A 26,786-nucleotide genomic window follows, 5' to 3' on the forward strand; every position below is an offset into this window, starting at 1 on the left:
CACTCCAGGCTTTACATGCAGCAGGCCCAGATGTGAGTTCTGGCACCCCAGAGTCCCCCACAAGCAGGACTGGGGCCTAGCCCTGAGCAGAGCTTAGGACCGCCCGAACCTATAAATATATCAGTAAAAAAGACCCAGGATGCAGCTATGCGGCTCAGTTCAGTCCAGAAGTGCCCAGGGGCCAGTATGAGGCCCAATTCCAGGGCTTGGTCTTTCAAGGGATACTAGCTGGGCCTGGGGATAGTGGCAAGTGATGCAGCAAGGCTCCAAGGTTGCAGCACTGACCCTCCACCTGCCCCCCATGAGAACAGACAAGAAAGAGGGACATCCCATCCTTATCCCACCTACACCCCAGAGGGCCTAGAGAACAACTCTGAGGAGTGTTGAAAATCCTCTTTAATGGGCTTCAAAAGGGAGTAAGTGAGGATGGGACCCACCTCCATCCTCCCACCCACACACCACACCAACCCTGTGAACACAGCAATGCCTGGGACAACTGACCTGTGTGAACTGACCCTCCACCCCGGTTCCCGGGCAGATAGAAGCAGTTTCAACTCCCGAGGAATGTGCACGCCTGACGCTTGGTACCCACATTCCACGGACTGCTGGTTCCAAGGGAACGGGCCCTACATAAGGAACTGTGGGCCACAGGCACCCACAACACCCAGGTAGGTCTTGGGCTTGCACCACGGGGGTTGCTGGTGGCTGGCTACCAGGGAGTATTCACAGACTAGGCTGGGCTGCAAAAGTTGGGGTTTCACTGCCTCTGCCAAACTTGGCCCATCCTCTTTGGGGTGCTCTCTCCCAGGGACCCCCATCCTTGCGGAGAACAAAGGCATCTCAGCAAGAAGCTCCTGCATTCCGGGGCCCCTATGGCTGGCAGCATGCTGCTCACTCACCTTCTCTCCTCAGGCCTGTCTCCACCCAACAGCCATGCGTTCTCTGGTACCCATCTGCTGTCTGCTGCTCCTTGGGGCGCTCTTGACTGACCTGGCCATGGCAGGATCCAGCTTCTTGAGCCCTGAGCACCAGAAAGGGCCGGTGAGATGGAACACCCAGCCTGCCCTGCCAGGAATCACGTTGCTATTTGCCTCGTGTGGGCCCAGGGCTGGAACCCAGAACTGAGCCCACACTGGCTTGCATCCAGCAGGACTGGGTTTCATCCTGCCCAAAGTGCTGCGGTGTGATCCAGATTGGAACTGGTCATGTCCGAATTCAGCAGGCTGGGGGGTAAGAGGGGGACTGGAAGCTTTGGGACCCAGAGAAAGCACCCTCTTTCCAACAGAAAAAGGACCCCAGGAAGCCACCAGCCAAGTTGCAACCTCGTGCCCTGGGAGGACACTCTGGCCCTGGGAGCAGCCAGGAGGAGCCTGGAGATGAGCTGCAGATCCGGGTGTGTCTGTAGCTGTGGGGTACATGGGCAGGAAGAGGGGGCCAGGATCCCCTCACACCACCCTCCCCAGAGACCACAGCATGGCATCTTGGGGGCCGCACCTAGCTCTGTTCTTCCGTGGTTCTCAAGGGACCCTAGGGTGCCCAATCTGTGCCTCCTGTATGCAAAGCTTGTGTGTGTGTCTCTGTGTGTGTGTGTGTGTGTGTGTGTGTGTGTGTGTGTGACTGCACATGGAGGGTGAGTAGGTCATAAAGAGGGGCTATGTGGCTGTGTGGGGATCGGGGATGTGTGTGCAAGTGAATGTAGGGGTAGGGGTTATGTGTGGATGGAGTGACCTCTTCCTATTTCTCCCGGTGCCTTCCCTAGTTCAATGCCCCTTTCGATGTTGGGCTCAAGCTCTCGGGGGCTCAGTACCATCAGCAAGGCCAAGCCCTGGGCCAGTTCCTCCAAGACATTCTCTGGGAAGCCAACGGTAAGCAGGAGCCTGGCTGCACCCTGTAGGAAAACATGCTCTTCCTGGCCCACCTGTGGGTGGGGCAGAGAGGTGGGTCATGGGCCCTGGGAACCAGCTTTGGGGCACCAGAGCACTACAGCCTTCAACTACTACCTAGACAGCCAGGGATCTGCATGAAAATTGCCTACCAGTCAGGTCAGCTCCACCAACACTCAGATGAGTCTGGCCCTGCAGCTGGCCAGATGGAAAGGGCCGGACACCTGCTCAGCAGCCCCAGAAACCCTTCCACCCCACTCCACCACCAAAGATGGGGGGCCAGGGGTGCTGTCAGCTGTACCAGGCTGCCCCAGACTCAGCCTTGAGGCCATTGCTTTGCAGACGTCCCTGCTGACAAGTGACCAGTTTGCCACCTCGGGTATCTGCTTCCTCCTGGCTTCAGACACCTGTCAGCTCTGTTCACCATGACCTCAGTGCTGTACTAGTTTAAGAGGTGAATAAATGTTCTAATTGCAAACCTTCTGGAAGGGATCAGTCACTGAATTCTTGGGCTATGGCCAATGAGAAGAGCAACAGAGACAGCACAAGGGCAAGAGAAGGGAGGGAAGGAGGAAGAGAGAGCAGGAAGTAGAGGTCACTGTCACCTTGGCCTTAGAGCTATTAATGCTCAACCACTCTCACAACCAGCACAGGCTGTGGGAGAAAGTACTACGACATCACAGACCAAGACCAGGGTCCTGGCAGCTCCAGGCAGGCTGTCTCAAGTCAATGACTGTCCCCAAGCAACACTTACGCAAACACTTTCCAGCCCAGCTCACCGCTGAGAGTTGGGCCAGCTATGAGTGGCTTCTCAGTCACTCACCCTTAACACTGACCCGGGATGAATGGGGGCAGCAGAGCAGCTTGGGCAGAGGATAGGGAGGATTCAAAGCAGGCACCACACAGCGGCCTGGCCCAGGGGCCTTGGGAGGTGTGAGGGGCCCTCTGTAGGGTGTAAGAGCACCCCCACCATGGACAAACCTGCTCAGGGATTCCTGGAGTTGAGTCCCCTGGCTTTGTCCCCAGGCCTGCTATTTCCACAGGATGCTCAGGCCCAGAATGTCATTTCTTAGCGACATGGGACTTAGGGTCTCCCCCAGCCCACCCCAACCCCCCAGTCCCCTGGACCTTGGGATCCATGTTCCGTGCTGTCTCTTTCAGAGGACAGGGATGGCCAGTGGGACCCAGGGAATCTGCTCCCTAACACCTCACCCAGCCCAGCTGGGTACATATGTACATGCATAGCTGCACAAGCTGCATACATACACCTATCTGTAGCCACATGTACGTATGCACATGCCTGAGTAAGGATACTGACAAGTGCTAGCTTCCAGTCTCTGTGTTGGCCTTGGGTTGGGGGAAGTCACAGTGCCAGATCAAAGGAACTAGGCATGGAGAACACTGGAGGGGAGCACTTGCCAGACACACCTGCTGTGCAGGGTGAGCTGATGGCCATGCATGGGCACAAAGCCCTGGGCAAAATGAGGGGTTGTCAGGGAATCCACTCCTGATCTGGGACACAGCTAGCAGCTGAACCCCCTCTGTTTCTTCCCCCAGCTACATGGCTATGTAGTCCCCACAAGCACTCAGTGCTTGTGGCCATCACCCAGGGAACAGGCTGGGTAGTCCAAACACCAGTGCACATTCTGTCCAGGCAGTGCAGGGAGGGAGGCCTGTTCATACCTGGTCATACTGAGAACCAGGCCTGGCAGCCAAGTTCCTGTGACCTCAGGTACTCAGTGACTGTCAGGATGAGGCCCAATGACACAGGGCCCTGGATTCTCACAGCTTCCTTCATTGCATACCTGCTATGCCCCATTTCCCACCGGGCCCACACATCCTGCAGCACAGGGGCTGCCCACCAGCAAATGCTGACCCGACACTGGAGCCGCAACCCTACCCCTGACCTTGATCCCGGACACAGGGACTCCCCAGCCTAGACTTCAACCTCCTCATGCTGTTCACTGGTAGCCCTGCAGTTGTGGGCCTAGAGGGAACCACATCCTGGCCTACAGCTGAACAGAACAAAATGAGGAGCTGGCAGTGGGTGAAGGCCAGCAATGCCCGGCTGCTGTCTACAAGTGCTTTACACTCAACTTGATAACACAGAGGGAAGAGGGACACCGAATCAAAGGTGCCAATGGCCAACATTGGGCTCAACACTGCAGTGAGAAGGAGGATGCCAGAGTTCAGCACCCATGGACATTGCCCACTCAGCCTCTCCCCTAGGCCCACTGCTTCATCTTGGCCTATGGGCCAGCCAGCCAGGACCACCCAAGTTCACCAGGGCCAGACTTTGGCAACCCAGTGCCAGAAAGAGTGGGGAGCAGTGTCCTGGCATGGCCTGTGTGGCCCAAATCCCCCAAAAATACTTCCTCCCAAATGTAAACACCAGAGGCGGAAGCCATAGATGCACCACACACTCGGCACCCACTGCCACCAAGATGGGTGAGCACATTAGCATGACAGAGCAGGATGGTGCAGAACCAGGCCTTCATGGGTCATCCACCTCGAATGCCACTGGGTCTCTCAAGCCAGAAAGGCAAAGCAGCATGAGGACGGTATAGTTGAGGATCCGTTGTTTTATTTCCAGAAAGATGACCAGGGGACGGGAGATGGGGAGAGGGACAGGGATAGACCTTCCAGCAGCACGGTGGCCAGCTGCCAAGTGGCCGGACACCATCTACCCACTCATATTCCCAGATTTCAGTCCCAGTGGTGGTGTCTGAGCCTAGAGGTTCACCCAACCTGGAGGGAAGCACATAGCACCGAGGACTGTCCAGGGTGGAGCTCCTATAGTCGGATTCAACACTCACAAGTACCTGCCCCGCCAGCTGTGTGGCCTCTACTCCTCAGGGCCATCACACAGTGGCCATGTCCACCCTGTTCCCTGCACTGTTTACACAGAAGCCTAGTGGGAACTGAGACCACTCTACATCCGTGGACCCGAGGGGAAGAAAGTCCAGGAGTTTAAATGTCAAGCCTATTCCCTCTGCACTTAACAAGCGTATCGATACCTTCTGGCACCCCGCGATGGTACTAGAATGGAAGCTTCTAATTTCTAAGAGTCCTGGCTCCCCTGGGAGTGGTTGAACTAGCCTGGTCTGAGGGCATAACGGCACCAAAGCAGGAGCAGAACGTGGCTTGGCACCAGCCTGGCCTATTGTACTTGGCAAAGCCCAGGAGCCGCCTGGACAGAGGCTGGGGAGGCCTCAGGCCCAGCACTTCCGAGAGACATAGTGGAGCAGCCCCAGGGGGCATGAAGAGATCCAGATTCACTATGCTGAGAGCAGAGGTACCGTGGTTCAGCACTATGTAAGAGGTGTTAAGTACTCCTGCCCACTCAAAGCAGCAGGAGCCTCTTCAGAAGACCAGATGCCCGCCAGTGGCACCCAAGGGCACCAGGGAGCAGAAATGTCTTTAGAGTCCAGTCCCTCAGTACCAATGGTGGCAGAAGCAAAGGAGCAGCAGTCACGTGGGTCAGGTGCCCAAGGGCAGCCGTGCTGTGGGCCAGGACGTAGTGACGCCGCTGGTGCAGGAAGACAAGCCTAAGGCGGGGCTCAGCAGGTGGCCCCAGAGTGTTTCCACGGAAAGTTCACTCCCAGAAGGAGAGGCAGAGCCCCAGCTACTGCCCCAGTGCTCAAGTGAGTCAGAGGTTCAGAGTCCAGGCCACAGAAAAGCTCACAGGTTCCCAGCAGCCTGGCCCCTCTAATTCATGCATTATCTTGGGCTCAGAGTCAGGAGGAAGGTTCCCCTCATTCCTTCGGCCCCCACAGAGCCCTTGGGGGGGGGTCTCCTGGGATCTGCCCGCTGGGTCCCCGCCTCCACAGTGTTCAAGTGCTGGTGGTGGAGCACAAGGCGGGCACAGTCTGGGCTGCGGAAAGAAGAAGAAGCAGGTTCAGCTGCGGCTCTTAGGAGCACTGTCTCTAGAGCACCCAGAGAGGGGATGACAGGACCTTTGTGGCTGCTCAGAGGCTGTATAAGCGGCCCGTGTTCTCCCGCAGCATGGCCAAGGTGTGGGAGAGTGGCAGCTCTTTGACCCGCGCGATCTCACGGACGGTGTGCAGGGCCAGGCCTGGGTGGGCATACTGGCATAGGCTCTTGGGCACCTGCAAAACAACAGAGGACCAAATTGCTGGATGCCCAAGCTGGCAGTGACACAGCCAGTCCCAGCCAGGACCTGTGGGGCCGCCCTGCTGAGCCCCATTACCTGTGGGCGGGCACAGGGAGATCCTAGCCCTGGGGCTCGGGGTGGCAGGGTCCCGCGCTTCCTTGGGCCGCCCTCTACGAGGTGGGGCCTGGCACTGCCTGGAAGAGAGCGGTGACCCTTCAGCTTCCCCGGGGCTCCCCGCGCACTGGCCCTGCCCAGCCTGTGGGCGGCCTGGCCTCCTACCTGGCGGGGCAGGAAGTAAGGCGCGTCGGTCTCCACGATGATCCGCTCGAGCGGGATCTGCCGCAGCGCGTCCCTGGCGGCCCAGGCAGAGCTGTAGGTGAGCACGGCCGTGAAGCCCACGGACAGGTTGGGGAAGTGGCGCAGCAGTGGCTCGATGACCGGGTAGCTGCCCGTGAAGCAGTGCCTGCGGGACACAAGAGGTCGGACACCCCAGAACAGAGCAGGCCCTGCCGCGCACCCCAAGCCTAGGCAGGCATTCGCCAGGTGCCGAGACCAGAGGCATCAGGGCTGTGTTCCAGTCACTGTTCTGAAGGGACAGTCCACTGGCAGGAATACACAGGGGGACTGGGGCATCCCCCATTCAACACCTGGATCTGCCCGAGTCTCGGGGCTCCCTGTGGGGAAAACTCAGCTGAGACATCTGTGGTCCACCAGGCAGCATGTAATGTAAGCTCCTGGCCACATGTGCAAGTGTGCAAGCCATCCACCAAGTACAACTCATGGGGGTGTGCACACCTATACTCCTGCTTCCTGCTCCCCCCACTTCCTGGACTCGGTCTGAAATCTGCTCAAACCTCTCCCCACCTACTCTGTTCTGAGTCAATAGGCCTCCTCTCCACACCCCTCGACACCAGGCTCACAGTCCCCCTTTGGCTCTCCCACCCACCACAGAGGGCCTGAAGCCAAGCCAAACACCTGCCAGCCGAGCTGAATCCAAGACTCCAAGATGGCATCCCGGTGAGCCCAGCTGTCCTGCACAGTTAAGTGTGGGGGACAGGCTCTCGAAGCCAGAAAAGAAAGGCTTCTTCATAGGTCCTAGAAAGTTCTGTGAGTCTCAGGGCCCACCACTACCCCACCAGCATCAACACTCTGAGATCTGGAGCGAAAGAGATAGCACGTGGCTGACCTAGGGATAATCCTCAGCACCCTGGATGCCTCAGATTCCCACCAGGAATATCCCTGAGTACTGAGCCAGGAGTAACAGGAGCAAGCCCTCAGCATCATCAGGCTATGCCAAAATCCATAAAAACTTAAAGTCCTGGCCCTCCTCCTCTCCTGCCTACTTTGTAAAGTACAAAATACTATACGAAATGGCTATTTAGTAAATAAAACTGGTCTCATATCAGAAATCTCCATTTTTTTTCTTTTTTTAAACTTTATCGATTGATTGGTTGGTTGGTTGCTGGGCCACACCTAGTGGTGCTCAGGGATTACTCCTGACTCTGCACTCAGAAATCGCCACTGGCAGGTTGGGGGACCATACCGAAAGCCAGGAATCGAACCAGGCAAATGCCCTACCGCTGTGCTATCTCTCCAGTCCCAGAAATCTTCATTTTCATTTAATATTTGATTCTCTGGAGACAGCGCACCAAACCCGTGTCTCTTTGGCAACTCATGGAACTCGTGTGGCACAGGAAGTATGTAAGGAAGGATGATGTGTGTAGAGTGGGGTCTTGTGTGGGGTTTGGCACATGAAACACGAAGTGGGGGGGGGACTTGTGTGGGGCTTGGCACAGGAAGTGAGTGTATATGTAGACTATTTCAGGGTTCAGGACATAAGTGTGTGTATATGTGAGGGGCTAATGCGAATACAGCAGGAAGTGGGGTGGGGGAATGTGTGGGCTCAGCAAGGGAAGTGGGGGGGGGGAACTTATGTGGATTCAGCACAGAAAGTTCGGGGGAACTGTTGTGGGGTTCAGAACAGGAAGCGTGTTTGGGGACTCGCCCTGACCTGTGGATCTTGTAGTCTGGGGGCACCAGCCTCTTCATGATACCCAGTAGGTCCTCATCAGCTTCCCGGCAGTGGATCACCAAAGGCTTCTTGAGCGCCACGGCCAGCTGCAGCTGCCTCTCGAACACCTGGGGGACAGGGGGACACTGGAGGGACCGACACAGCTCCTCCCTGCACCTCAGAGACCACATCATGGATCCATGCGCTGAATGGCAGAAGTCACATGCTGGGAATTTTCAAGCAGTCCAAGCACCCTAAGGTGAGTTAGCTGCTGCGGGGAGGACAGGAAAGGTCTGAGATCCCCAGGAACCAGCAGTGAAATGGGGAGAGTGTCTGAGCCTTCCTAGTAACAACAGTGAGGTAGGGACAGCGTGTGAGCTCCCCACCAAGTCCAAGCAGAGCCTGCAGGGTGGGTGCTCAGGAACAGGGTACAGGTATAGGCGTGATGCTTCCCTTCAGCACCCCAATCTTGTCCACCTCAGAGTTCATCACTGTTCCCCATCTCCCAGCAGGCACACACAAGCAGACACTACAGACCTACACTTTGAGGGAGGGAAGGCGACAATGTGATTTTCCCACTCGCTCCTCTGCCCTCACAGAGACCCACCACAATGTCTGCCTGACTCTCAGGGCTCAGCAAACTGGTGGTAAATAAATACAAACCTTTGGTTTGGTTTTGGTGTTTGATCATACTCAGCTGGGCTGTAAGCAAACCAGCACTTGACCCTATGTTCTGATTCTGAGCCCAAATGCCAGACCTTACTGCCTGCAAGATGCTGCTGGCTTCGTTTTGTCTAGTCTACACAGGGTGATGCTCCATGGCCCGTGTTGAGCTGGAAATGGAACTTGGGTCAGCCACATGAACGGTCATGCCTGACCCCTGTGCTCTCTTTCCAACCTGGTACATTGCATTCATTCCTCCACCATCAAAGCCGTACACATGTCCAATGACACACACACACCCGTGGGGTCAGAGTGTTGGGGGCTGACGTGCTCAGCTCTCACTCCTGGCTCTGAACTTGGGGCTCAGTCCTTGTGGTGCATGGGGAGCCATACAGGGTGCCAGGGACCCAATCAGATATAGCACGTATGATCAAGGTAAAAGCTCTACTCTTGTACTATTCTATTACTCTGGTTCTAAATTATATCATTCTTGACTCCAGAGCCAGTTGCCTCCTATGTGACCCACAAAAGCCACTGCTTCAGTGCAAGAAGGACAGTAAGAGCTTACCTTACCATTTTTGTTGCTGTTTGTTTTGGGGCCACACTGAGCAATGCTCAGGAGTTACTCCTGGCCCTGTGCTCAGAAATCATTCCTGACAGGCTTAAGGACCATGTGGGATGCCAGAGATCAACCGGGTTCGTCCAAGTTGGACACATGCAAGGCAAACGCCTTACTGCTGTGCTATCGCTCTGGCCCCCAGATCTTACCTTTTCATCAAACAAGACCAAGCTCCTGCCCAGACAAAAGACTGGGGCATGGGCCCATGCCGCAAAGCCCCACCCTAAAGGTGGCATCTGCAGTTCACATCTCTGACAAGCAGCTGAGGCAAAGACACCCCAATCCATTTCCAAGTCCCAGGCCCTGGTCTCAGTGCAGCCCTGAGCAGGCCACTCTGGAGGGATGCCCAGATAAGTGGGGATCCCAATGGCTAGAAGGCATTCAGGTGCTTGGACCCCACATCAGGATGCTGGGCCAGGTCCTTGCACACCTGCCCCCTTCCCCATGGGTCACCACATCATCTTCTGTTACATCGGGAGTTTGCATTGAGCATGCCTGGCCACACCCCCATCACTCCGAGGATTAGCAGCTAGCAGCCGGGCCAGGAAATGAGAAAACAGCAAAATCCAATGACAGAGCAGGAAAATCGACTTTGAGAAAGTGAGAGAAACACTTAATATCCTGCCTTCCTGACTGGAGGGCACTGGAGGAGTATGAGGGAAGTGCTTGCAGACTTCTACGACCATCAGACATCACTTGGGACAGCAGTGCACCAATGGCCTGTTGGCAATGCTGCTTTAATCATAGAAAGTGCACAGGGAACGGGGCAGAACCTGAGGATCTTGGAGGCCATGGAAGCTTCTGGCCTTGCTGAGGGGGACAGGAGTTGCAGAGTCGACCTCACCAAGCTGGGCAGTGTCTCCATTTAGCACCCTCACTGCCACCCACTCCTGAGGGAAGTCTACCTTGGCCAGGTCACTGCATTTCAGGGCCTCTCTGGGCTAGAAAGAAAACAGCAGGGAGGGTGTGGTTTCACACATGGCCAGCTCTGGTTCCATCCTGGCACCACACGAGGTATGGCCCCAATTGTGGGCTGGAGCAATGTATCGAAGGGACAGCACTGGCCTTGCATGCAGCCAACCCAGGTTTGAACTGAATCCCATGCGGTGCCTGTGTTCATGCTTGAAGCCTGGGTTCAATTCTTCAAGCACTGCCAAGTAACCCCTAAATTGCTGCTCCACAGGAGGCAAGTAAAACAAATGTCCCAGTATTGAAAAACTTGGAGCCATAGACACTCCCAGGGGCAGGAAGAGAGCTGAGGTTTTGGATAACAAGGACGGACTGAGGATGGAAAAGTCATAGAGTCTGATCTCTGTCTGTCCTAGGCATCGAGCAAGATTGTCTGAGGTTCCTAGAGCCACCAGGGAAGTGGAGGTGGGGTTGGGAAGGTGGTTCTGGACAAATGGTGTGTGAGCACCACAAGGAGGATAAGCACCTATAAATGCCAATCTGACATGTGTATTCTGGTCAGGCACATGTGAACCCTGAGCCTCAACAAGGAATTGAAGGAGAAGGAAAGAGGGGAATGGACGATCTATTTGGGTCACACCCAGCAGTGCCCAGGGCTTACTCCTGGCTCTGTGCTCAAAGATCACACCTGCATGGGGGGGCCAGAGTGATAGCACATCAGTGGGGTGTTTGCCTTGCACATGGCCAACCAGGGATGGAACCTGGGTTCGATCCCCAGTATCCCATATGGTCCCCCAAGCTTGCCAGGAGCAATTACACAGCCCAGGGCCAGGCATAACCTCTGAGCGTCGCAGATTGTGGCCAAAAAGAAAGCCAAATAAATCACTCCTGTAGGTTCAGGGAGCCATATGGGGTGCCAGGGATCCAACCTGGGTTGGCTGTGCACAAGGCAAGTTCTTTAACCACTATACGATGGCTCTGGCCCCCAGAATGCCCTATCTGAAAACAAAGCACCCACAGAAAGGAAAAGAACCATGAGGAAACTTAGGGAAAGGAAAAGAACCAATAATGTTGTGCTCTGCACTTCCTCTCTTAGTGACAACTCGTGACAAATGGCACCCACCGAGGCCCAGGAGTGACCATAGGCTAGAGCTCTAAATCCCAGACACATCCCTAACGTGATGCCAGGCCCAGCACCTTGGTGGGGACCCCAAACACAGGCAGATCAGCACCCCCTTACCTTGTGCTGCTCAGGGACAGGCGTGGTGCACTTATAGGAGTAATCGAGGCCCATCTCCCCAAATGCCACCGCTTTAGGGTGCCGTAAAGCCTGCAAAAGGTTCCTTTCTTGACTGTCACTGTAATAGCGCGCAAAGTGGGGGTGACAGCCAAAGGCCCCCCAAACCAGATCCTCCTTCAGCAGCTCCTCCCACAAGCCGTCGCTCAGCGTGCGTGGGTCACAGAAGTCAGAGATGCAGCCCTGGAACTCCCGGGGGAATGAGCTGCTGTAGATCTTCCTAAACTTGGCGAAGGTCCCTTGGAACGACAGCTTGGCATAGAGCATGTCCAGGTGGCAGTGCGTGTCGATGAAGCCCTCCTCCAGGGCAGCCTCCTGCTGGCCTCTGGGACGCGCTGGCATCTCCTCCTGGAACGTTCTCTTCTCCTTTATTTCTTTGGAGTTTCTAGGGAAGCGCGAGAAGCGTGAGCTCTGAGATCGGCCTTCCTCGGCCGCTTTCAGCTCTCTGGAGGGCTTCTCGGGGCTCACGACGGAGCTGGGGGAACAGTCACCCCGGAGGCTCCGGTTACTCTTGTCTGCCTGCACCTGCACTGGGGCGTGGTCGACGCTCCCAGAGGAGCTTGAGGCTTTGAGGTTGGTAGCCCAGTAGCTGGCATAGTCGCACCAGGGGCTGCTGTACAGGTGGGCCGGATACATGACGTAGTCCGTGGGGAAGGCAGAGGGCTCAGGGACTGTGGATGGTCTCAGCAACACGGGCTCCTCCTGTGAGAACCGGACACTGGCCACATCATCCACGTCGGACCAGTCGCTCCCAGAAGAGCTGAGCTCTAGCAGCATCCCCCGTGCCTCCATCTGCAGAGAAACAAGCCAGTGCTGTGAGCCCCCACCCAGCATGCTCCTAGCTCCCCTCGCCCTGACTCCGAGGTGCCCAGAAACGGCAACCCCACAACTCCAAACAACTCTATTTGGGAGACCAACCACTCCTGGACTCAATGCCCTCCGCTGGGGGCGCCACACCTGCATGGTCTTTCCAACCCTCCAGACATAAACAACCCAGGGGATCTGAGGCTGTCAGCTCCTCCCGGGGGCACAGATGACAGGCCGCCCAAAGCCTGGAAGTCATAGGCAGGCACTCTATCAGCTGACATGGCACCTGCCAGGCCTTTAAAGCTCTGCAGAGCCATAATACAGTGAGAAGTGCAATCTGACTTAAACATAGCCAGCCTGGGGCTAGAGCGATAGCAAAGCAGTAGGACGTTTGCCTTGCACGCAGTTGACCCAGGACGAACCTGGGTTTGATCCCCAGCATTCCATATGGTCCCCCAAGCCAGGAGCAATTTCTGAGTGCAGAGCCAGAAGTAAGTAAAAGAACTCTGACCCCTGAGCACCGTTGGGTAATGTAAAAACCAAAAAACAAAAACAAAAAAAACATACAGCCAGCCTATGTTTGGTCCCCAGCATCCCATATGGTCCCCCAAGCACCACCAGGAGTAATTCCTGAGTGCAGAGTCAGGAATAAGCCCTGAGCATCTAACCCCAAAACACAAACCAAATAAAATAAAAACTCTCACTCTTATTGTCTGAACATGTCCCCATGAAAAACCCTCATGTGAGACCGGACACCATCCTCTCCACACACCTCCACCTTTCAGAGTTTCTGACCCAATAAGTAAAGTATTTCAGTCATCAGGTAGCAGTAAAAAGAGCCAGGTGGTCAGAGCAGCGGATCAGCCAGAACCTTCGTCTGTGTTTGCAGTGGGTTGGGAACCTCCCAGCACCTCCACTACTATCGCCCCACACCTAGCTGTGGACCTTCAACTCACCAACTCCGACTTCATTCTGCACTCCTAAGAGTAAACCCATCACAAGATACGGCCCAACTTCTCCCAACCAAACAAAAACATTTCCACTCGTGACCCCATCTTTAAATCAATCACATGACAGACACAAGCAAGCACTACCAAAAAATACCTAAGGTTCTTTTACCAACTGAGTCCGGCCACTACCATCCAGAAGCCTTTCACATTGCCAAATTTCTTGCAAAAATCACATTCCTGTAAGTTCACAGCACTCCCCCACACCCACCCCAAACCCAACCCCATTTAAGCAACTTAAGCAACTTAAAGGGTATGAATGATAGTACAGGGAATAGAGCACTTGCCTTGCACATAGCCATCTCAGGCATCCCATACAATCACCTGAAGCGCTTCCAGGAGTGATTTTTTTTTTGGGGGGGGGGGTAGAGGTCACACCTGGCAGTACTCAGGGGACCATTATGGGATGCCGGGATTCGAACCACCGTCCATCCTGGATCAGTTGTAAGCAAAACTAACACCCTACTACAGTGCAATCTCTCTGACCTACCCAGGAATGATTCTTCAGCACAGCTAGGAGTTACCCCAGAACCCTATGGATGTAGCCCAAAAAAAAACATAAAAGCCAATTCAATCTAAAGGAGAATAACCACTCAAAAACTACTCAACAATGACCCTAATTCAATTAATCCCCAGTATAGCACTTTGAGTACTGCAAGGTATGGTCTGGATGCTGCTGAGCACCACCAGGGACCAAGGTCAAGTCCAGCTTTCCATGGTCAGACAGCAGGGCCACATCTGGCACAGAACCTCTCAACAGTTGGCTGAGTAAGTATTGCCCATAGAGGTCGCTGGATGTCGGAGAACCACTAAAAGATAATCCCTCCCCAAAACAACTATTTACTTGGCATGGAAACTTCCATCAAACCCCAGATGAAAAGCTATCATCTGGGGTTGGAGCAATAGCTCAGTGGGTGGAGCATTTGCATTGCATGTAGCAGACTCCGGTTCAATCCCTGGCATTCCATATGGTTCCCCCAAGCCTGCCAGGAATAACTTCTGAACACTGCTGGGCATGCTCCCTCCCACACACACCCACCCAAAAAAGCCACCATCATGCCTGACCAAGTTCCCACTCATCAGTATCCCCAGAACACCAGTGCCCACTCCCACACAGCCCAAAACAACCCTCAGGGCCCAACAGCACCAACAATCTTCCCAGCAACAGCGCCAACATCTCAGCAACACACGTCTGAAATGCCTGGCAATTCCATCAAGAACCCAACAATGTTGGGCCGGGCGGTGGCGCTGGAGGTAAGGTGCCTGCCTTACCTGCGCTAGCCTAGGAGACGGACCGCGGTTCGATCCCCCGGCGTCCCATATGGTCCCCCAAGCCAGGAGCGACTTCTGAGCGCATAGCCAGGAGTAACCCCTGAGCGTCACCGGGTGTGGCCCAAAAACCAAAAAAAAAAAAAAAAAAAAAGAACCCAACAATGCAAGAAGCACCCATGCGACCAAAGTTACACAGGGGTCCAAACTTAAAAAGATGGTGTCCCACGGGCCTGGAGAGATAGCACAGCGGCGTTTGCCTTGCAAGCAGCCGATCCAGGACCAAAGGTGGTTGGTTCGAATCCCGGTGTCCCATATGGTCCCCTGTGCCTGCCAGAGCTATTTCTGAGCAGACAGCCAGGAGTAACCCCTGAGCACTGCCGGGTGTGGCCCAAAAATCAAGAAAAAAAAAAAAAAAAAAAAGATGGTGTCTCACCTCCCACAGGTACCTTCTCGCACTTGCCCCCTAATACTTTAACAAACAACATGCTCCAGACCAATGCCCCCAACAGACTTCAGCCAAACTAAGATCTGAGATGGGATCATCTCTGTACTAACCACTTCAGCCCCTGGACTCATTTTAAACAAACCTTTCTTTTTCTTTTCTCTTTCTTTTTTTGGTTTTTGAGTCACACCTGTGGTGTTCAGGGGTTAGTCCTTGCTCTGTGCTCAGAGGTTACTCCTAGCAGTGTGTAGGGGACCATATGGGATGCTAGGGATTTGAACCACAGTCCTTCTGCATGCACGGCAATGCCCTACTTCCATGCCCTCTATGTTTTTGTTTCGTTTTGTCTTGTTTTTGGGTCACACCCCACAGGGCTCAGGGCTTACTCCTGGCTCTATGCTCAGAAATCACTCCTGGCAGGCGTGGGGGACCATATGGGATGTCAGGATTTGAACCTCCATCCTTCTGTATGCAAGGCAAACACCCTACTTCCATGCTATCTCTCTAGCCCTGAAAAATCATTTCATAGACTGAGCGGCTACTTTGCATGTGAGCGGTCCTTACTGGTACCACATGGTCAGTCCCAGAGCATCACCGGGAAAAAATGCTGAGCAGAGCTGAAAGTAGCCATGGAGCCTGGCCAAGTCTGGCCCAAAGAAAAACAAAAAGAGGTTAAAATTAAATTCCAGCTCAGAATTAAATTCCAGCTCAGACAGAGGGGAGATGACGCTCTCTGGCTCCTTCCCTGACTTCTCTGTGCCACCTTGGAGAAACTCAACCCCAAGTCCTATCTCAAACCTCCCGAGTTTACTGGTTTTTTTGTTTTCTTTTTTTGTTTTTCAGGAACCCAAGGAAATCACTTCTTCTAATTCAAGACAATGATCCTAATATGTGAAAGGCTGCAACAAAAATAATTAGAAAAATATGTTAAAAGGTGGGGAAGAATGGCAGGAAGGGCAGAATGATTGCAAAAGTGCTTGAAAACCAGGCAGTGATCAGATCCAGGGCATCCTCCAACCACAGAGAGGGCTGGCACCAACAAGAAGCTTTGGGATTTCTTTTTGGAAGAATGAGGAAAACCTGAGGTTTAAGCCCATAAGAAAGTTTAAAGTCACATCCTTTAGTGATTTCTTTTTTTTTTTTTTTTTTTTTTTATATAATTTGGGCCACACCCGTTTGATGCTCAGGGGTTACTCCTCATTGGGCGCTCAGAAATCGCCCCTGGGTTGGGGGGACCATATGGGACGCCAGGGGATCGAACCGCGGTCCTTCCTTGGCTAGCGCTTGCAAGGCAGACACCTTACCTCTTAGGCAGGGGTCCTCAAACTTTTTAAACAGGGGGCCAGTTCACTGTCCTTCAGACTATTGGAGGGCCAGATTACAGTAAAAACAAAAATTATGAACAAATTTCTATGCACACTGCATATATCTTATTTAGAAATGAAGAAACAAAATGGGAATAAATACAATATGTGGCCCTCGGGCCATAGTTTGAAGACCCCTGCTCTAGCGCCACCTCTCCGGACCCCCCCCTTTTTTTTGGTTTTTGGTTTTTAGTTTTTGGGCCATTCCCAGAAGCACTCAGAGGTTACTCCTGACTCTACACTCAGAAATGGCTCCAGGCAGGCTCAGGGAACCATATGGGATGCTGGGAATCAAATCCAAGTCCATTCTGGGTCAGCAACATGCAAGGCAAACACCCTACTGCTGTGCTATATCTCTGGCCTCTCATTCAGTGATTTTTTTTTTTTTTTTTGCTCTTTTTGGGGCCACACTCAGTGATGTTCAGGGGCTGTACCTGGCTATGCATTTAGAAATTGCTCCTGGCTTGGAGGGACATATGGATGCCGAGGGATCAAACCACGGTCTGCCCTAGGTTAACACACGCAAGGCAAATGCCCTACCACTTGCACCACCGCTCTGGCCACCATTTAGTCATTTCGGAGCACAGAACAGTCACGCATTAATTCAGGGGACACTAGACCATGTGATCCACAATTCAGTGCACAACCTATTGGTACAGATGAGGCATTACTGGAAGCCAGGCTGTTCCTCTAAATGGCAGCTTTCATGCTTAAGCAATAGAACCAAATAGCTGCATCAGGCCTGACACCACAGTCTAATCTATTGATTTTCAAGCCCTTTACTGATAATCTGTTGAGTATGGAGCCCTGTTGAAAGCATGCTTGCTGATCCCTGAATTTCACTGTAATCACTAACCTTTGAAGAACCACCTTTTGGGGGGGGGTGGGTGTGTGCACATCAGCAGTACTCACAGGTTACTCCTGGCAGGCTTGGGGGAACCATATAAGTTACCAAGGCTAAGACCCAGGTCAGTCATGTGGAAAATAAAACATCCTCCCCCACTGTACTATCATTTCAGCCCCATGAAAAACCACATCTTTTTTTTTTTTTTTTTTTTTTTTTTTTGGTTTTTGGGCCACACCCATTTGACACTCAGGGGTTACTCCTGGCTATGTGCTCAGAAATCGCCCCTGGCTTGGGGGGACCATTTGGGACGCCGGGGGATTGAACCGCGGTCCGTTCCTTGGCTAGCGCTTATAAGGCAGACACCTTACCTCTAGCACCACCTTCCCGGCCCCAAAACCACATCTTTTTATAGAGGAAGAAGCAAAGCAACTCAGTGGTTTTCTTTTTTTTTTTTTTTTTTTTTTGGTTTTTGGGCCACACCCGTTTGACGCTCAGGGGTTACTCCTGGCTATGTGCTCAGAAATCGCCCCTGGCTTGGGTGGACCATATGGGACGCCGGGGGATCGAACCGAGGTCCTTCCTTGGCTAGCGCTTGCAAGGCAGACACCTTACCTCCAGCGCCACCTACCCGGCCCCAACTCAGTGGTTTTCTACTGATCGCAGCAGCTGGGGAAGCAGAAGCAGGCGAACTCACATGCTTCCTTCCTTACTATGCTATCTCCAAACAAGCACTCAACAGATGGATACAGAAATGCACCCTCACTACGGACCTTTCAGAAGCCAAGACTATGACCCAAGTCACCAAACCTATCCAACCTGCCAAAACCCCTCTGGAGATGACAGGAAGTGGGCCTGATGTACATAGGCATAACCCTTCAAAAGATGGTTTGACGCAATAAAACCTGAAGTAATAGCACAGAGGATAGCATGTTTGCCTTGCATGTGGCTGACCCGGGTTTAATCCCCAGCATCCCATATAGTCCCCCAAGCCTGCCTGGAATAATTTCTGAGTACAGAGCCATGAGTAACCCCTAAGAGCTGCTGGGTGTCATCAAAAAAAAAAAAAAAAAAAAAAAAGGTTTGATGCAGAAGAAACGGGAAGTGAGTGAAATACAAATTGGGTATCAGAAAGCAAAGAGGTCAACATCTACTGGAGAGTGAAATCATAGATGACTCATATCTGTGTCCGCAAGGAGAAAAATCTAGATACCAGCTCCACACACCAGACCTTTCAGAAGAAGAAGCTGGAGATGGAAACACACTGGTAGGAAGCAGGTCCGTGCAGGCCTGCTTGGAGCAGCAGGGCCAGGGAGTCTTGCCCCAAGGCAGGGGACACTGAGTGGCTTCTGGGGGACAAGCTGGGAAGACTGCCAAGTGGCAATCACCCTCAACAGGTAAGCTGCTCCAGCATTTTGATTCTCCAGTCATGGCACCCTCCATCTGCTCAAGTCAAGACATCTGAGCTGATCCAAATTCGATCCCCAGCATTCCAAACGATTCTCCATGCGCTGCCAAGAGAGATCCCTGAGTGCAGAGTCAAGAGTAACCTCAAGGGGCTGGAGAGATAGCATGGAGGTAGAGCGTTTGCCTTCCATGCAGAAGGACGGTGGTTCGAATCCCGGCATCCCATATGGTCCCCCGAGCCTGCCAGGAGTGATTTCTGAGCATAGAGCCAGAAGTAACCCCTGAGCACTGCCGGGTGTGACCCAAAACGCAAAAAAAAAAAAAAAAAAAAAAAAGAGTAACCTCGGGGCCGGAGAGATAGCATGGAGGTAAGGCGTTTGCCTTTCATGCAGGAGGTCATCGGTTCGAATCCCGGCGTCCCATATGGTCCCCCGTGCCTACCAGGAGCAATTTCTGAGCCTGGAGCCAGGAATAACCCCTGAGCACTGCCGGGTGTGACCCAAAAACCACAAAAAAAAAAAAAAAAAAAAACAAAAACAAAAAAAAAAAGAGTAACCTCAAGTCATCTGAAGAAGGCCCACTCACCAGAGACAAACTATTTTAGTAAAGACAAATAAGATAGGAACTCGGCAGCAGAGATTGAAACAAACTTAAAATTCTCCTTCTGAGAAAAGACGATACTTACTATACCTTCACCAAAGAGCACAGGAGGGATGAAGAAAAGTCAAAAGCCAGGCAGCTCCAAGAACTACTGCACAGTTTTCCAGCCCCTTGGGGTCCCTGATCACTGCCTGAAGCTACTCAGAGCAACAGGTCAGTGTGGACTAAAACCAAAACTCTGGGGTCAGAGTTAGAAAAGTGCATCTCAGCCACTTGCCTTGCCAACAGCCAAGCTGGGTTCAATCCTCCCAAGGAGGTCCCAAACAGGACCCAATCCCTGAGCTTTGGGGATTGGGGATGTGACCCAAAAACAAGCAAAAAAAAGCTCTGAAACGGTGAAAAAACAAAAGCACACACTTTACTCTTTGAGCAGAAAGAAAAGAAACAGGAAACAAAAGAATAAAGCACGAGAGGGACCCTCCAGGCACAAAATATGCCTAGCACCAATACCAATACTGTACACTGTCTAGATGTGGAATCAGGTGACCAGACACAAAAGACCGAGAGAAAAGTCAGGAACAGCAAACTGGATAAAATGATCAGCAGGAGATGCTCAAGGAGCTGAATGCAGGCTCCACAAGTGAGAACCAGGATCTATCCCCCAGCACCATCAGAAGAAGTGAGCTCCAAGCATAGAGCTGGGGGAGGAAGACAGAGAACATGTAATGCATAGGTCTAGAGCAATACACCTAAGAAAGATTTAGCATTGGGCCAGGAGAGCATAGCAGCTAAGGCACTTGCCTTGCACATGGCTGACCCCAGATACATCCCCAACAAGGAATGACTTCTGAGTACCAGAGCCTGGAGTAGTCCCTGCACACCATTAGTGTGATCTTAAACCTCCCTGACTCAAAAAGAAATTGAGGCCAGAGCAATCATACAGCAGAGAGGGCACGTGGCCAGGACCCCGTAAGGCCCCCAGAGCCCTACCAGAGTGGTCGTTAAGCATTGAGCCAAAAATAAAAACCCTGGGGCTGGAGAGATAGCACGGAGGTAGGGCATTTGCCTTGCATGCAGAAAGACGCTGATTCGGAGAGATAAGCACAGCGGCGTTTGCCTTGCAAGCAGCCTATCCAGGACCTAAGGTGGTTGGTTCGAATTCCAGTGTCCCATATGGTCCTCCGTGCCTGCCAGGAGCTGTTTCTGAGCAAACAGCCAGGAGTAACCCCTGAGCACCGCCGGGTGTGGCCCAAAAACCAAAAGAAAGACGTTGATTCGAATCCCGGCATAACATATGGTCTCCTGAGCCTGCCAGGAGTGATTTCTAAGCATAGAGCCAGGAGGAACCCCTGCGCGCTGCCAGGTATGACCCCCAAAACAAAAACAAATAAAAGGGGCCTGGGCGGTGGCACAAGCGGTAAGGCGTCTCTGCTTTGTCTGTGCTAGCCTAGAACAGACTGCGATTCAATCCCCCCCCACCCCCGCCAGCGTCCCATATGATCCCCCAAGCCAGGAGCGATCTCTGAGCGCATAGACAGGAGTAACCCCTGAACGTCACTGGCTGTGGCCCAAATACAAAAACAGCAATAATAAATAAATAAATAAAAACCATGAGCATCAACAAGTATGGCCCCCAAAGCACAAAGAAATAGAGCCCAAACTTGTACTAAGGCAAGTTGGCAGACAGCTCAGAGCAAAAGATGAAGATTAAGTACAGGATAGCAGCCAAGGTTCAACGGAGGCAGTAACACTGACCCCCATATTCTCCAGCCCTGAGCCACAGGCCCTCGTGTTGGCCCTGACAGGCCAGAGCAGACCCTGGACTCCAGAGCAGCCAGACCACAGCCGGGCAGACTCACCTTCTGGCTTTCCTGACAGTCAGCCTCCTCCTGAAAATGCAGTGGAGGACAGAGGCTATCGAGTACGGGAGATGGAGTCCTCTGGCTAGTCACACGCAGCTCCCTCTGAGGCTCCTCCTCCTCCTCGTCTTCTTCCTCTTCCTCCTCCTCCCTGTTCGGATCAATCACCACCCTGGTGTCGCTGCCCCAGGACGGCCGGATGGGATCCCCCTCCGTTCTCTCTGCACGGGTGGGCTCCTGGACCTTCTCTTCTCTCTCTCGTGGAATGGTCCTAACTGGCCCAGCTGCGCGGCTGCCACGCTCTCCAGGGCCGGTCCTGGCCCGAGGGGCAGCCTCGCCTTTCCGGCTGGGCAGGGATGTGCCCAGGATGCCCTGGATGGCCTTCAAGTATATCATGGTGGAGCCCCGGTCCCGCGGACGCTCCCGTGTCCTCTTGGGCACTTTGCCTGCTTCTTCGCTCATGGTGCTCTGACCCTCTGCTTCCGCTGCAAACTCAGAGCTCGTGACCTGACGACAACTGTCTCTGGACTCAACCTGGAAGGAAAAGCTGATAGTGAAGGGGTGCGACAAGACGCTGTCAAGCATGAACTGGTGGGGACTCTGTCAGACAGAGGGTCAGTGAGAGCAACAAAGACAGCCTGTCTGGGGGGGGGGTCCTGCTCATGCCCCAAGGAACGGTCTCTTGAAAGAGGTCAAATACTGGCCCTTCCTCCTGCCTGGGGAAGGCCTGGGAAAGCAATGGGCGCTGTTATAGGCTGAGGGCATCTTGCACAGAGGAACAGTTCAGTTAAGCTGAGAATAAGGCCTCCATGAGCGAGGTTTCTATTGTTTGGTGTCCTACCTCCAGCACAGGTCCTGCCCTTGCTGCTCTCTGGGCTACAAGCTACCAGGCTTGTTTGGGCAGGCGGCAAAGTGGAGGCTGAATTGGGAGCTTCGGGGCAAGGCCCGGCGTGGGCCTCAGGACTAGGCTGGGGTGGTCAATAGGTGAGGCGGTCAGGTGGTGGGGGTTGCAGGGCTGCCCTCTGGGCTGGGCAGAGGGTTGAACACAGTTAAGTGAGTTCAGCTTAGAGGAGGACAAGGCCTTGTAACCTGCCATCACATAGGAGCTGAGCTCTGCTCCATGGTGTGGGTGCCTTGCAAGAGAGCTGGAGCACTTCCAGCCCAGCCAGGCAAGTCAGGGACATGGGGGCCAAATGCCATGTGTGTGGGTTTGCCCTGGCCTCCCAAGCTCTGCAAATTGCCCCAGTGGCAGCCCAGCCCCAATCCACACCTGGCCACTCAGTCTCTAGTCCCCATCTCTTCTGAGAGACAGAAATTAAGCCTTGTTCCCTTTTGAGTCCCATAATCACACGCAGAGAGTGGGAAAGCAAGGGGTACTAGCCTTTTGGTAGGGGCCACGGGGTCTAGATCACCATACAAGCCCGTGCTGTACTGCAGTATTCTACACCTCTGGCAAATCAGTACAATTTTAATGGAAATAGTAATTCATAATTCAGATCTGGTCAAATCCTAGCCTGGGGTAAGAACACCCTAAAATCCTTCCCAGAGCCAGGTCAAAGCAGAAAGTCTAGCACAAGCTGACCCAGGTTCGATTCCCCAGAACCCCATGATTTTCCTGAGCCTTCTTTTTTGTTTGTTTTTGGGTCACACTCAGTGATGCTCTGGGGTTACTCCTGGCTCTGCACTCAGAAATCACTCCTGGCAGGCTCGGGGGACCATATGGGATGCCGGGAATAGAACCAGGGTCTGTCCTGTCTGTGTTGGCCACATGCAAGGCAAACACCCTGCCACTGTGCTACAGTTACAGCCTCTCTCCTGAGCCTTCTAAGAGTGATTCCTCAACACAGAGCTAGGACTAAGCCCTGAGCATGGCCAGAGCTCCCACCTCCAAAAGCACCCATCTTTCTTATCAGCAATGATGCTTTTCTCTAGAATTTACCCCTTGTTAGCTGATAACTTTGGGGAGAACAGAATAGTAGCTTTTACTCTGGACCTGATTTTCTCACTTTCTGAATTGCCTAATATGTTAGTCTTTCTTGAGAAGAGGGGTAATATAGCTGGCTGTGTCTGTGCTTACTCCTAACTCTACACATGAGGATTACTCCTAGTGGCCTGGGGATAAGGCTAGAACAGAAACCATTTGGGGTGCCAAAAGTTGAAAGGCTCTACTACTCAAAGTACTGTTGCTCCCTTCTTGACTGTTTTGTATAGTTTTGTTTTGGGGCCACACCAAGCAGCACTCAGGGGTTACTCCTGGCTCTGTGCTCAAAAATCACTCCTAGCAGCCTCAGGGGACCATATGGGATGCCGGCAGCATCGTGAAAGGCGAACTGCACTCCCCTCCCCTGCTATCTGGTTCTGTTCAGACATTTCAGACATAATCTCAAAGATGATCTGAAAAGGAAGATGAGTGGTCATTTTACTTTCCTTTCTACTTTGCCATATTTAAGAAAATTAATAAAAACTGGTTATGGAGGCCAGAGCGATAGCAGAGTGGTAGGGCATTTGCCTTGCACACGGCTGACCCAGGAGGGACCTGGGTTCAATCCCCGGCATCCCATATGGTTCCCCAAGCCAGGAGCGATTTCTGAGTGCAAAGCCAGGAGTAAGCCCTGAGCATCACCGGGTGTGGCCCCAAAACAAACAAACTAAAAAACCAAAAACAAGGAGCCAGAGCAGTGGCGCAGGGCATAAGGCATCTGCCTTGCATATGGTAGCCTAGGACAGACTACAGTTCAATGCCCCGGCATCCCATATGGTACCCCAAGCCATGGGCAATTTCTGAACACATAGCCAGGAGTAACCCCTGAGCGGAACCAGGTGTAGCCCAAAAAAACAAAACAAACAAAAAAAACTGGTTATGGGGGCCAGAGAGATGGCGCTAGAGGTAAAAGTCATCTGCCTTGCAAGCGCTAGCCTAGGACGAACCACAGTTCAATCCCCTGGCGTCTCATATGGTTCCCCCAAGCCAGGGGCGATTTCTGAACACATAGTCAGGAATAACCCCTGGGCGTCAAATGGGTGTGGGCCCCCCAAATAAACAAACAAAAAATAGTTATGAAATTGGGGACCAGAATTAAGTGGGCAGAAACTCATTTCTATGCCCAGAACCACCAGGAGGGGCCGGAGCTATAGCACAGAGGGGTAAAGCGTTTGCCTTGCATGTGGTCAACACAAGACGGACCCTGGTTTGAATCCCGGCATCCCATATAGTCCCTTGTGCCTGCCAGGAGCGACTTCTGAGCACAGAGCCAGGAGTAACTCCTGAGCAATGCTGGGTGTGACCCAAAAACAACAACAATAACAAATACCACCCCTCCAAAAAAACCAGAACCACCAGAAATACTGAGCCAAGAACACACTGCTGAGGGCATACAAAAACAAACAAAAAAGGGGCCGGAGGGATAGCATGGAGGCAGGGCATTTGCCTTGCATGCAGAAGGATGGTGGTTTGAATCCTGGCATCCCATATGGTCCCCCAAGCCTGCCAGGAGCAACACCTGAGCGCTGCTGGGTGTGACCCAAAAACCAAAAACCAAAAAAAAAACCAACAACAACAAAATCACAGTTCTCTGGGACAACCCATATAAACATCATAACTCTCAGTCCATCCCCCTAAATCCACCCTCTCACAAACACTCCACCTTCTTTTGTTTGTTTTGGGGACACACCCAGTGTTCAGGGCTTATTCCTGCCTCTGTTCTCAGGGATCACTTCTAGTGGACTCAGGAAACCATATGGGATGCCAGAAATCAAATCCAGGTCAGCAGCATGAAAGCCAAGTGCCTTATCCTCTATATTATCTATCCAGCCAAATATCCAGAGAATTTATGAGCCTCTGCGGTGGGTAGGCTCATTCACTTTCCCTCACTACCCCTTGGCCCAAAAGTGGCCATACCTGCCTGAGCTTGTAACCCCCAACAAGACCCCATCCAAGATGATGATGAGTATTCTGAATCCTTTTTTTTTTTTCCCTTTTAAAACCAGTATAAATGAGCTGGGGGTGGGGGTTGGCAAAGCAATAGCACAGTGGAGCCTTGCACGCAGTCAACCCAGGTTCAGGTTCAATCTCTGGCATCCCATATGATCCCCTGAGCCTGCCAAGAGTGATTTCTGAGCACAAAGCCAGGGTGTGACCGAAACAAAAAAACAAACGAACAAAATGAGCTAGGAGATGGGGCCAAATAGACTAGCAGGGAAGACAATTGACCTGCATGTGGCTGACCTGAGTTCAATCCCCAATATTCCAGATGGTCTCCCAAGTCCGCCAGAGTGATCACTCAGCACACAGCCAAGTGTAAGAACCTGAGCACTGGCAGGTGTGACCACAAAAATTTTTTGAATGAGCGAGGGGTGACATGTGCCCTCTCCGGGCTCTCTCCTGGCTTTCCCACGAAGTAATTTAGTCTAGACTCAGAGCTTGCATCCAGGACAGCCTCACTGAAAACCAAATTCCTGCAATAGTTCTGGAGTCCCCACTGGTTAAAAGCACAAGAGAACAAACTCTGGACACTTACACTGTAAAGTAAACTCACCAGGAGGTTGGAAATTAAACAGGAGGAACTGGGCAATATGTAATACAGAGGGGAGGAGCATTCACCTTGCACTCACAGACACAGAAATAGACACACACACACCTTGCACTCACAGACACACACAGACACACAAACACACACGACCCAGGTTTGATCCCCAGGACCCCTAATATCCCCCAAGCACTGGTAGGAGTAATTTCGAGTAAGCCCTAAGCATGAAAACTGCTGCTACTGCTGCTGCGATGGGCGTGGCCCCCAAACAATAAACACACCAAGGTTTAGAGGAGCAGCAGCAGCCCCAGGTAAAGACAATCATCTCAGCAGCATTTAACATCCTCCCCAGTGGGGGTCCAATTAAGGGGGTCCCCGGTGTGGGAAAGAGAGCTCAGAGGACTGGAGCTCAAGGCCCAGAGCAATAAAGGGTGTGGTCTCCAAAACTAAAAAAAAAAAAAAAAAAATTAATCAAAATCAAACTGGAAAGCATGCACAATTATCTACAGGTTTTTTTCCCCCAGAGTTCCAGGATCTGACTTCAGGGTGACCCACTCCAAGCAAGACCCAAGACCCCCGCAGCCCCCAAATCAAACTGGAAAGCATGCACAATTATTTCCAGGCTTCCTTTCCCCAGAGTTGCAGGAAGGTCTGACTTCAAGGTAGCCTGCTCCAAGCAAGACCCAAGACCCCCGCAGCCCCTCAACCTCCAGATCTATGCAACACCTTCAAACTGCATGCCTCCTTATGAGTAGCCATCTCCTCCTCCTCCTCCTCCTCCTGCAACGAGGAGTGTGCGGGGCGTGTGGTGCTCCGGATCGTCACACAGCCGTGGGGGGCAGCTCGGCCAGAAAGATGGGGTGATGAAAAGGAAGACGAATCTCGGGGTTTGTGTGCTGCTGAGCCCCGGGGCCACCTGGTGGGCACTGGGGCCACATCGTGGTCTTCCTGGGCGGCTCTGGGGCGCTTGGGGAGACTGTTGCCGGCCGTGGCAGGACTCAGAACTGGCCGGCTGGAGGAGGTGGAGGCCACATCGCCGGGCTGCGGGGGACAGCAGCTGCGCTTGCTGGGTCTTGCATCCGAGGCGCTGCTCCAGGGGTACCTGACCTTGCGCCGCTCCGAAGCCATGGGCACCTGCGATGCAAGATGTGCAGAGACAAGA

General features: G+C 52.9%; 2 protein-coding genes across 4 annotated transcripts; one reads left to right on the forward strand and one right to left on the reverse strand.

Moving 5' to 3' along the window:
• Nucleotides 1–933: 933 nt before the first annotated feature.
• On the forward strand, nt 934–2,245 carry GHRL (ghrelin and obestatin prepropeptide). The gene is made up of 4 exons (XM_049766346.1): nt 934–1,041; nt 1,286–1,393; nt 1,760–1,865; nt 2,226–2,245. Exons 1-4 carry the CDS (start codon nt 934–936, stop codon nt 2,243–2,245), a joined length of 342 nt encoding a protein of 113 aa, XP_049622303.1.
• Nucleotides 2,246–5,316: 3,071 nt separating this feature from the next.
• Nucleotides 5,317–26,786, reverse strand: TATDN2 (TatD DNase domain containing 2). Of its 3 annotated transcripts, none has more exons than XM_049766268.1 (7): nt 26,351–26,786; nt 21,099–21,632; nt 11,440–12,288; nt 8,009–8,136; nt 6,277–6,460; nt 5,840–5,992; nt 5,317–5,757 (listed from the first exon to the last, which is right to left on the reverse strand). In XM_049766268.1, the coding sequence occupies exons 1-6, from the start codon at nt 26,750–26,752 to the stop codon at nt 5,852–5,854; spliced, it is 2,238 nt and encodes a 745-aa protein (XP_049622225.1). In that variant the 5' UTR covers nt 26,753–26,786; the 3' UTR covers nt 5,317–5,757; nt 5,840–5,851. The 3 variants fall into 3 exon arrangements, 2 of the variants coding, with proteins under 2 accessions (XP_049622225.1, XP_049622224.1); XR_007491866.1 differs by lacking the exon at nt 5,317–5,757 and adding an exon at nt 6,094–6,191 and having other exon boundaries at nt 5,866–5,992; XM_049766267.1 differs by having other exon boundaries at nt 5,317–5,992.

This window comes from Suncus etruscus, chromosome 20, assembly GCF_024139225.1.
Source record: "Suncus etruscus isolate mSunEtr1 chromosome 20, mSunEtr1.pri.cur, whole genome shotgun sequence".
Classification (NCBI taxonomy): domain Eukaryota; kingdom Metazoa; phylum Chordata; class Mammalia; order Eulipotyphla; family Soricidae; genus Suncus; species Suncus etruscus.

Coding starts and splice junctions, on each gene's coding strand:
- GHRL (XM_049766346.1), top strand. CDS start 934: ATGCGTTCTCTGGTACCCATCTGCTGTCTGCTGCTCCTTGGGGCGCTC. Junction 1,042..1,285: donor CTGAGCACCAGAAAGGGCCG/GTGAGATGGAAC, acceptor TCTTTCCAACAG/AAAAAGGACCCCAGGAAGCC. Junction 1,394..1,759: donor GAGATGAGCTGCAGATCCGG/GTGTGTCTGTAG, acceptor TGCCTTCCCTAG/TTCAATGCCCCTTTCGATGT.
- TATDN2 (XM_049766268.1), bottom strand. CDS start 26,752: ATGGCTTCGGAGCGGCGCAAGGTCAGGTACCCCTGGAGCAGCGCCTCG. Junction 21,633..26,350: donor AGGAGGCATGCAGTTTGAAG/GTGTTGCATAGA, acceptor TTTTCCTTCCAG/GTTGAGTCCAGAGACAGTTG. Junction 6,461..8,008: donor CCAGACTACAAGATCCACAG/GTCAGGGCGAGT, acceptor TGTGTCCCGCAG/GCACTGCTTCACGGGCAGCT.